The sequence below is a fragment of the Hippoglossus hippoglossus genome, chromosome 9 (assembly GCF_009819705.1).
Source record: "Hippoglossus hippoglossus isolate fHipHip1 chromosome 9, fHipHip1.pri, whole genome shotgun sequence".
Classification (NCBI taxonomy): domain Eukaryota; kingdom Metazoa; phylum Chordata; class Actinopteri; order Pleuronectiformes; family Pleuronectidae; genus Hippoglossus; species Hippoglossus hippoglossus.
The window spans coordinates 11,207,234-11,218,963 of record NC_047159.1 but is presented as its reverse complement, the minus strand read 5'-3'; the positions used below and the strand labels follow the sequence as shown (position 1 = coordinate 11,218,963).

Sequence of the window (11,730 nt, the reverse complement as noted above, 5' to 3'; positions counted from 1 at the left end):
TGAATTAAAAACTGACATTTACAGACGAAGCATCTCCCACAACATTTACAGGAGCACCAACCAGTAGATGATGGATTCTTTTTTTTCTCATCTCACAGCAACTTAAGTCAGTTTTTACTTATGGTTGTGTTTGTTGGGCTTCACAACACCCACAGACTGTATATGATGTGGCCGATGAGATATTTGTTTCGATCTGAGATGTTGCTGCTAGAGTTCAACATTTACCATCAATGAATATCATATATATAAATATAACCTTTGAATCTTAATTAGATCACTGAAATTCTAATCTGAGCTCAACCAGTTCCTCTTCTTATTAAACCAGTTACACAGATTCCTTCAGCCCCCAGTGAAGCTAAACTCTATTAAGACCCTGACAAAGCAAACACCTGCTCCCTGACACTACGGGCGACAAGGACACGATATCACAGCAGCTCAGAAATACAGTGGCATGTCTGCAGCATGTTACCTTGTGGGACTGGAATAAAAATACTGTTCCCTTGGTGCTTTTCTTTCCCCCACCTAAAATAAAGCTGTACCTCACTTCTTGTCATTTGCCGCCAAGTTGCCCTCTTTTTTTTTTCTTAGACTTAGAAACCAGACCGGGCGGACAGAGGAAAGCAGAGAAGTGAATAAATAAATAATTTGATCCATCTATTATTGAGAGTAAACCGTCGGAGGCTGGAATCTCCTCCTCCCTGAACCCCCAAACAAACCTCCAGTGTTAAATAGCCCCCAGTTTTGTGCAGAAACAGTTGCTTTTTTAGCCAATTACGTCTTGTATCACTGTTATGTATTAAGTTAGGCTTTTGCCGGCGACAATAGGCTTTGCTGCAGTTACTTGTGGGGATTTAGCCAACTTCTCTGCGGCTTTAACTCTTTACTGACATTTTGTTATTTACCACAAAATTACCTTTTACCCCTTGGGATCGGTAAGATATGTCTTTCAGTGCTGCTGCCGAACTGAGCCTCTGACACAAGTTCAACAAGATTAGCTGTTTAATTATTCATGATTTAATATTCTGGTTTTTTTTTTTTTATACTTTGTTGTGAGATGTCTGAAATCTGAAGAGTGGTGCTGAATGAACAAATGCACTGAAAGACAACGGCTGCTCCTGCACCGCCACTGTGGAGCCAGATCTATTGAAATTGAGTGAGCATGTCTCTCATGCGTCTTCTGCAGTGACTTTTACTACGTGTACAATCTCCTTCAGCGGAGTTCTGTCCTCGGCCAAATCACAGTGCGAGACCACTGACTCGGACTTGACTCTGAAATGTGCCTCGTGTAGCATCGTGCTGGGTCTCTGCTCTCTGAATGCCCTCTGACTTCTGATTTCACTACATGTGCATCTTAAACTTACTTAAATTGAGCTTTACTAGGTTGCTTGAAAGGTCTTGAAAATACTTGCTCTCTTTAGGGTGGAGGGAGGAAAACTGTAAACCTTCAGGAAGTGGAACATCTACTCTGTAAAGTGCCACCTTCACTTACTGAGACAGACGTATGAAAAAGCTGACCGGTAGAAGTTGTTTTTACCAGAATCTCACTCTATCTCTCCCATGTCTGATCGATAATGTATTTCCAGAAGATGGAAAGAATTCATTGTGGCAGAACCCATAAATGCTTAGTCCACTTTGAAAAGGATGAAAGATTGGATGGATGGATCTGCCACTTACCGCAGAGGAAGGCTGCGTCTCAGCAGTTGTTGTATTACGTCTTTTTTAGCTGCGTCACGCTGCAGTCGATGCTCACGGCCCCACAGCATGAAAACATGTGGACTGACGCTCCGCGCTTTACATGAGGCTGCAGTGCAGAGGATTGTTTCAGTCTATTGAGATGCAGCTAAAACGCCACATGTGGCCCAACATGAACCTTTGCTCCTTCACCAACTAATATACATAATGTAAGAAGAAATGATGTAAGAAGAAATGTAACGGAGTTTATTTTTTCTATGCTTTGTAGAAATATTCAGTGTAGATAAACGTGTAAATGTATAAATATGTGTCTTTTATTGTGCAAGTGCTCACGGTGAAAAAGAAAATGTTTACAGTGAAATCAGTGAGGTGGTTAATGGAATTGGATATGAAAACGTTTGTATGTGATGAATGATAGTTCTTCAGCTTTGAATTTGAGGACGGTAATAATGATTCTAGCTTGGCAATGTATAATGTATTTATGGTGAATAAAAACACAAACTAACTTTTACAGTAGTTTTGGTGTCTGTGGGTTTGTTTGTGTGTCACTTACATTTTGTGCGTAAAGATCTCACATTTGCTTCTGGTATCAAGAAATAAAGTTGAGGGCCTTGCATGTTGGGTTAAGGTGCATTTATCACAGAAGAAGCATGAATGTGCTCAACAGATCCAATAAAAATGTTTTACATACAGAAATGCTCCTCAGGTCACCAGGTACATTTAAGAGTCATCAAGGAAAGAAGTAGATGTAAAAGGAATCAAATGTAATTTTTGTTTACACTTGTGGAATGAAGCCTTGATATGTTTACATGAACACCAATATTAACCTTGGTTAAGTATTTCCTGATGACCTTAACCCGAATAAGATCTTACTAGAAATATGCAATAATCAAACGAGAACATGTGGACTATTCCCACATTATAATGTTGACATTTATGTGTTAATCACATAACTTCCTAGTGGAAGTTTGTACAGCAGTCACCAGCTTGACTATGTTCTGATCAGGAATATGAATGGAATATTCTATCAGCAACTCATGTAAACATAATTATGTCTCATTCAGAATAAGGTCAAAATCCAGAATATAGTTGTCTATGTAAATATAATGAATGATGCTTAACAAAAATGGTCACTTGGTCTAATCAATAAAATCAAAAACTATACACTAGTCTTTAGCCCATAGATTTCCAACACATTTAATTAAATCCCTATAAATATATCCCTGTAAAAACTTACTTGAACATTTTTTTGACACATTGGATCTGAGTCATGATGAAACACACACTGGACACTATGTCCTCCTCAACCATTAATCTTCAGTGACAGTAATGACTCAGCTGTGAAATTATTGGCTTTGTATTTTTTTTGTTCTGATTAAAGTAAAATAAAAATGAGTTGGATGCATTGTGATCACATCTTATTGGAAATGGGATATGACCAAAATCCAAAGATCCATCTCTAACGTGCGTCCTGCTTCATGCTCTAAATTCTTTAAGCCTGAGACTGGGTTTTAGTTTTTTCTGTTTGCAGTTGTAGCATCTTGCTTAAGGGAGAATAGAAAACGTGTCATCACTAATTTGGTTAATGTGTGATCTCCCATGACAACTGAATATCTGCGTAAACGTCTCAAGTCCTTATTCGCTCTCATGTTTGTTCGGCTCTGTGAAGCTGTATGACTCAAAACTGATCTATTTTTAACTTTGCACATAACAACTGGTCACCCTTTTCCCTAATTTGCCACAGCAGCCACTCATATTTCTGGAGCGTGGATGATTTGTGCTTTATAGAAACACCATTTTTTCCCCCTGTTCTTTGTTAGGTCAGTGACTAACACATAATTTAAAGCCCTGGGGTAAGGGGGGGTGTTTCACTGGCTGCAGAGCTCACATCCAAACACACAGTGTCACCTGGGAGTTACAGCAGAGCACATACTTCACTGTTGGCACTGATTAGGAAATGCGATCCTGACAAATGTGGAGTAGTAACTCATCAATCCAGTCTGGCTGTGGAGGTGAAAAAAAAATCAAACAACACATGATCACAGATTTTATCATTTTTCAAATTTAGAGAGCAATACCTGCGCCAAGGCCCAACAGGCGCCTTAAATTCAGATCACGCTGCACCAAATTGAACTGAAGTTCCCTGACCCACACAGCACCCATCCATCAAGTTCCATTGTGATCCGGCCACTACTTTTTGCGTATAATCCTGCTAAATAACAAACACAAATGAAAACATAAACTCGTTGGCAGACTTCCACCGACGAGGCTAACGCCCCATCTCAATATGTAAAAGACAGTAAAAAACATTTCCTGGTTCCACCCAATTATCTGGAACCAGATTTACATGGCTTCTTCCCTGGGTCATGCCACACCCTTCCACACAATTTCATGGAAATCATTTGAGTAGCTTTTGCGTAATCCTGCTGTACTATAGAAGTAAACTAAGGTTTCAGAATGTATTTTCGTCCCCTGTGAATAGAACCAAACCCAGATTATCTGGAGATGCTCCCTCGACAGCCGGCTGCCGCTGTAGTCTGGGTGTGGCTACGGTCTCCAGTTCAACAGACAGCTTACACCTGTGTGGCACCAGAGACGTGTCACCTTACACTGCCACCAAAAACTCGAGCTACGTTCGTTGTCCATTTCCAGTGTTTTTCAAATCCAGACGAAACAGGCCGCTGTGTTTCCCTCCTCTGTTGTTTTAATGTTTCTTGAATGGAGCTGTTTTCACCACACGAGTATACAAATACCGTGTGTTCACCGAATTGCAGCTTGTGGCACGAATTACTCCTTTTTTTTTTTCTAGATCCACAGGTTCTTGGATGAACTTGAACTTGCTGATTCTAGAGCTGTTCTTATTTAACTTGAATCAATTCCTCTTAAACTCACTAATCAATTCACTCTATTGATTATTCTGTGAAGTGGACGGCACTGAGACTCACTGCTGTGGCTTTTTTATGGGGCAGGCAAGTGTCACTGCAGATATTACACAGCAGCCCTCGGCTCATCTTTGCCCCAAGAGTATATTTAAATGATTGTGAAATGATGGATTCAGCCATTTAACATGTTGCAGCTACCACACAGCCTGAGTCTCCTTTTTTACTATAATGTTTTTATAGTTATAATAGTTCTGAGTATAGATCAGTGAAAAACATTTGATAAGGTTTTAAGGTTGACATGAAGACCACAACTATTGTTTTATAACTTAACATTTAAAGACTATATTATTGTAAAAGTCCTTCCTTTATTATTGAGTAACATTTATGATCTAGGATGAATTTCTCTCCTTGATGAAGTAGGAGAATTCAAACCAGCCAGAATGAAATCTGGCTCAGACGTTCATGGTTCCCAGATGATGAATCATAAATTGCGACCTTGGTGATCCTCTGACTTTCTTGTACCGACATGAGGATCTCATTTTGTTTTATAAAAGGTCAATTCTGCACAAACTATGGGAAAGAAAAAACTGTTAAAAACATGTTGTAATGTGATGATGTCGCCATTGATGGAAATTATATTGTGACAGTTATCGTTACTGTTCAGCTCTGGATTTAAGTGATGACAGCTTTTCCCAAATGAAACCATGTGGTTCCACAGGGGCCAGTTAACAGTGATGATAGCCTCAGTGTTCTGGAGCTTTTGGAAACACTGCTCAGCTGCTGAGATGAGTTAGTTTTGTCAGTCTGCCAGTGCGTCCCCCCCACCCTCCTCCTCCTCCCGCCCCTCCACGTGCTCAATGGGGTGGAATATGTCCGCATGAAGCCATGAGGCCATCTGGTGACGCGGAACAAGTGGCATTGCCAGAAAAAAATTAAAAAACAGGGAACCTAATCCGGCCTCACACATGCCGCGCCTCACATTCCGGCTCAGGCCTGAAACAAGTCGATCGGAATCTGTCACATTCATGAGACAACTGCTCCCAAACCTCATCCCCCAACAACAACAACAACAACAACAGCATACAACGACAAATAAAACAACAAGAAGTAATACAACACCATCAACAACTAGTAAGACAACATACAAAAACAACAGGGGACAAATCACTTTGATAGATAGAAAGACAGACATAGATAGATAGATAGATAGATAGATGGATGGATGGATGAATGAATGAATGAATGAATGAATGAATGAATGACAGACAGACAGACATATAGATGGACGAAGGGTTAGATTGATAGATGGATAGCTGGATGGATGGATGGATGACAGACAGACAGACATACAGACAGTGAGACAGATAGATGGATGGATGGATGGATGGATAAATAGATGGATGGATGGATAGAGGGAGGGAGGCAGGGATAGATAGTACAGTACCATATGCGCACGTGAGCGCGCCGCCAGCCATGCGTAAACAGGCCACATGTGTGTGTGCGTAAACTTAACTGGACGCGACACTAATAGATTTAGTGTCCCCCCCCTCCCTCCCTCTAATCTTCAGACTGACATGATTATAATTGTTCCCGCAGAGAGCGATGGATAAAACCAGGATCCATTCTCTCTGCACGCGGACTGGTGGATGACAGATGACGAGGATACAAAGGGCTGTGTGCGCGGAGACATCACCGCTGAGGGATGAGGAGGGAGATGGGAGAGTGCGCCGAGGAGGCGAGGGAGGAGTTTTCCCTCCAAGATGAGGCCAACTAAAACAAAATTGGTCGCCGGCGCATGTACCGTAGATTCCACACACACACACTAACACACAAACACACACACAGACAGCAGAGAGGGAGGGGAGAGAGGAGAGAGGATGGGGATGTGGTCTGAGGAGCAGCTTCTCTCGCTTCACGTTACCTCACCTCCCTGTGTGAAGCTGTGAAGCGGTGATACAGGCTGCCCGTTTGTGTTCCTCTACATTTTAATATCTGCGTCTTCATCACCATCACCTTCATCATCAGCAGCAGCAGCATCATCATCATCTGTAACCATGTCGGACTCTGAGGACATGACGGAGTTCGCCAGCATCGTGGAGCGGATCGAGCGAGGCGAGGTGAGTGAGTCCCCCCCCCCCCCCCCCCCCCCCCCCCCACACACACACACATCAGGGGATGATTTACGGTTCTTTTGACAGCAGCGGTCTGTGTGTCAACATGTGCCCGAGATCAGCAGCGCCGCGCCGGCCTGCAGAGCTGTCAGGGGACGGAGAGGAGAGGAGAGGAGAGGAGAGGAGCGGAGAGGAGAGGAGAGGAGAGGAGAGGAGAGGAGAGGGAGGCTGACAAACCCACACCTCTGCCTATTCTATTCTATTCTATTCTATTATTCAAACATAATTTACTAGATATATTCTGATATTGTCACATGATCTGACTGAGGGTGTTTTCTGTTGAATGACTGTGTGTCTATAGTCCGATTCACAGTCTGATTCCCCTTTGAAACCTATTCAATTCAAGTGGGCTCCATTTCACCTCATATAGCATCAACTTATATTGTGAATTTACAATATCAATGTAAAGAAATCGATTCTATTCTATTCTATTTCTTACACATTATTTACTATATATATTCTGATATTGTCACATGATCTGACTGAGGGTGTTTTCTGTTGAATGACGTGTCTATAGTCTCACAGTTTTAGGTACAAGCCTCTGCTAATATAACACCTAATTATGCTTCAATTTACAATATACCCTCACAAAAGGCTATTTAGGAAAATCTATTGTACTCTTCTTTGTTTAATACATGTATTTTTAATGCATATATTCTGATATTGCAACATCATCTGACTGAGGTCATTTTCAGTTGAATGACCATGAGTCTATATCCACACCTTTTCTACTCTACTCTATTCTATTCTATTCTATTCTATTCTATTCTATACACATATTAAGGCCAACAGTTATGTGTATGCCTCGTCCATTGTAATTATATTAAAACCTATTTAATACATTTAAAAAGATATTAACAATTCAGCCTGTATTTTACATTATCATATATTGTAATATAAAGTAAAAATATACCTTACAAAAAAACATTCTATTCTATTCTATGCTATAAGATGATTTCAATTGTATGAATAAACTAGGTGGATTTCAATTCTATCAACCATTTAGCCTATACATCATAGCCTATTGTAATATGATAGTAATATTGTTCTGTTCTGTTCTATTCTATTCTATTCTATTCTATTCTATTCTGTTCTGTTCTATTCTAATCTATTGTCAGCTGCAGGTCTCCATTAATGCCAAAACTATGCCTCAACAGTTCAACAGCATTGATGTAATCTCATATATTTATAGCTGTTATATTGTTTAACATGATATTATTAAGTACTTATCGTACTTTAACTGTATTCTGATGTGGTAAGAGGATCTGAGGGTTTTTGGTTTACACAGACTCATCCATTCTCCATTCTATTTTGTATCGGGGCTTTGTGGCTTTAAGGCATAAGCTTCCCTTCTATTCTTGGGAGAGGAGAAAACGTGAACATAAAGAGTTTAATTAGAGGCCTCGGTTGCTGTGTGTGTTGGTAGTTCGATAGCGCTGCAGGCTGGATCACAGACTCTTGTCAGTATGTGGGACACTTGGCAGCAGCTGCGTAGTTGAGGCAGGGCACTCGGTTACCGAGGAGGTGTGTATGTGTCTCCATGGGGAGGAGGTCTTTACCCTTTTCACCTACTGCAGTCTGACATGACGTGTTGAAATGCAGCTCCCCTGCTCGCACAAGCTCCCACATTCATCCAAGCATGTATGTGCTGTGTGCGTGTATGTTTCATGTGTGTAATGAAAAAATGGAGCAGACTGTGCACAAGATTGATTAACTGGCAGTTAGTTGCTGAATTCAGTGATATTTTAAAATTAGAACCAGGCCTCTATTGCACAGTCAGCAACAAGGTTTACTCTTATCTCTGTAGTGTTAATTTAAAATACCAAATAAACAAGAACACAGTGGCCTTATTGTGAGAGATTCATTGTAGGGTCCCTTTCTGTAGGTTAGACACTTTGTATTAACAACACTTGCAGCGTTTTAAAAATGAATATAGTGTGTTACTAAATTTGGAATTGTGTAAAATAGATGTATTCAGTGGATTTAGACCAGGGTTACATCGTCTGTGGAAATGCACCACATACTATGAAGTTGAGTCTTAAAGTTTGATTTGTCCAATAAACAGTAACTGCTTCTTTGTAATGCTTTGTTGTATGTCCAGAAAATGTAGAGGGGGAAATGTAAGAAACCTGCTCAAACACTTGCATTTTTCTGAGCAAATAAGGATGTTTTAGCGATTGTTTGCAAACAGTTGCAGAAAGTAGCTATAAGATAGAAATCTAGAACTAAATGGGACCTCTGTTATTTACTGAAACCTGACATTGTTTTTAGCCAACAAATGACTCAACAGAAAGATGTCTGCAGTGCCCTCAGTGACGTCTGGGCCAGTAGATTAGATCAAACATTTCACTCCATTCATTATGCGCTATAAGCTATAATTTACAAAGTAAATTAATTGCAGCTCCCTTCCAAAACTCCCGAAAGACGTTTCATGGTCCATTTTGTTCTTTAACCCGAACATTGTCAGGTTGACCTGATGGGAGGCCCAGTGTGCAATTAAATGAACTGCAGACCTTAACATGGCCACTGCTGCAAGTGACTAGCAGATAATAAATCTCCTTTAATAATGGATCAGACATTAATAGAATGGTGAATGTAAAGTGAGCAGAAGTCGTAGCTTTCACGGGCCCCTTTTGTTATGTATAGAAACCTTGTGTGAGGGGCGGGCACGGTTGCTCACTGTTGGACCAGAGACTCTTGAAAACCTATAGCTACCAAATTTTATATAAATATAAAGCAGGATTTAGTGTTAAGCTTCAGACGTTATGTTTTAACCTTATAGTTTTAGTACTGATTCAGTTCCATCAGGCCAATCTCACTGTTCTACTCTGAAGGCATTTGGGTTTGAGATCAAAAGATGGTCAAGAGACAAGAGTTACAAATTCCACCTTTTACTAACGTCTGTTATTTTTATCAAGAGAAACAGCCTACGACATAGCAGTGTTTTCAGAACCCTCCCATTTTTACGTGAGCAAACATATAGGAACATGTGGCTGAGAGGTACCACTGAATAGATTTAAACGTCTTCTCCGTTCAGTCTAATTCATCGACTTGCGACTGTCCTCTAGGTGAATTGCAGCCAATTTCGCTATGACTTTAACAGTATACAGGCTCTCTATAGGCAGGCTATGGTGATTAGCAGTGTTAGCATGCTACCACTAACCTAAACCTGTGAATCTTACCGAAAACATCAGCTACACATCAATTCCTGTCCTCTCCTCTCTCCACCATTTCTGTCTTTTCAACCCCACCAGTCGAGGCAGATCTGCTCACACAGTCTAGTTTCTTTATGTTTCTTTATGGGGAGATTTTTTATCGCCACTGTCAAGAAGTGTTTGCTCATTGTCCAAAAATATGGTTTCTCCTTATTGTAAGGTGTCGACCTTACTATATTAAGTGCCTTGAGATTATGTAAGTTGTGATTTGGTGCTATACAAATAACAATGAATTGGATAGCTAATATGCTAAAGATCGGCATGTTAGCGAGTGAACATTTTGCTAATACTAAAACAATAAAGAACAATATGAGCTGGTTGATCCATACACTGGATATAAAGATGGGCGATGCAGCTCCACTATCCAGAAATGAAGCCAAGCTATCGAATATGAATGTTTCCATCTTGTGAGTCTGTGGAGTCGCGTGATCAAGGGACGGAGCCGCGGTGGCAAAGTCCCACTGATATACCCGCTCGTTCAGGGGGCTCTAGCCCCGGCTGAAATCTGAGTTTCCCCTGAAGTTCCCCTGTCCTGTCTGTAGTCTTTAAAAAAATAAAAACGAGTCACTTACTAACAATACAAACAATAAATATGACAGTTTGTTCGAAAACTTTTACTTTCTGAGCTTTTCTGAAGTACACTATGAGTATAATTTCCAAAATATATTTAATGATGTGTGGCTTTGACTTAAATGTGCACTTTATCTGACACTCATCTGACACGTGAAAACCTAAACATACATCAATTTGACAAAAAGGCAACCACCTAATGTGACAGACACCTTTAAAACCAAACAAATAGTTTGATATAGTATAGTTTGTCCCAACCCCTAACATGGAGGAGGCAGGATTTATGACCCAGTCTGCAGCCAGCCACTAGGGGGCGATCTAGAAGCTTTGGCTTCACTTTAGGAGAGCAAATGTCATGTCTTGTTTGCATGTTTACATACACTGTATGTTTTGATTTCCTCCATATTAGTGGTTGGGACATACAAGTTAAAGTACACATCAAAACAAATTTATCATACTGCAGACGGCCACTAGGGGGCGATACAGACGCTTTGCCTCCACTTTAGTGCAGCAAACGCCATGACGTCCATCTTTAAATACCCTCCAGGCTTGAATCTTTTCTTACATATTGATGTCCCTGGAAACCACATTCAACCCAGTGCCTGTTGGAAGCAAATGCCGTTGGATTAAGGACGTAAATTTAGTTTACGTGGAGCACTTGAAAGCAGCAGCAGCAGTTCCTATGGAGACCACCCCTCTCTCTCTCTTTCTCACACTCCCCCCTGTTGTCTTTCCACCCCCTGTGTGTGTGAGTGACTGTCAGTGTGTGTGTGTGTGTTGAATGGGCTGCTGATTCACTACAGCTCGCTCTCTCTCTCTCTTTCTCTCACCCTCTCTCTTCCCCCCCCTCTCTCTCTCTTCCCCTCTCTCTCTCTCTCTCTCTCTCTCTCTCCCAGCAGCTGCGTCTCTCTATTTAAAATCCCTCCGCCGTCCTGTCGGCATCTCCGGCTCCGCTCCCACAGAAGTTGCGCTGGTGTTTCTGGACGAGAACCAAAAACACTAAAACTCAAAAAGCGTCGGTTAATTCAGTTTAGGAACCGGGAGGCTTTTCTCTCCCTCAGCATGTCTGCGGAGAAGAGGCGTAGCAGCAGCAGCGGCACTGCGGCGGTAAGTGAAGCGGGAGCCGGGCAGGATTCATGGAGTTCGTGGGGGGAAGATGATTTAAAAAAAAAAGTAGTTTCTCTGTAGGTTTCGTCATTG

The 11,730-nt window shown here is 41.2% G+C and overlaps 1 protein-coding gene across 7 annotated transcripts in view; it reads left to right on the top strand.

Annotated features, from left to right (window-relative positions):
• Positions 1 to 6,228: 6,228 nt before the first annotated feature.
• trim36 (tripartite motif containing 36) overlaps positions 6,229 to 11,730 on the top strand; it is a 33,681-nt gene continuing 28,179 nt past the window's right edge. For 2 of the 7 annotated variants that reach the window (XM_034594879.1, XM_034594880.1), the window contains exon 1: positions 6,232 to 6,691. In XM_034594879.1, the coding sequence (XP_034450770.1) occupies positions 6,629 to 6,691 (63 nt within the window). In that variant the 5' untranslated portion in view covers positions 6,232 to 6,628. Of the gene's footprint in view, positions 6,692 to 11,217; positions 11,638 to 11,730 lie in introns of those variants that run through there. The other 5 variants (XM_034594877.1, XM_034594883.1, XM_034594882.1 and 2 more) reach the window with 5 other exon arrangements.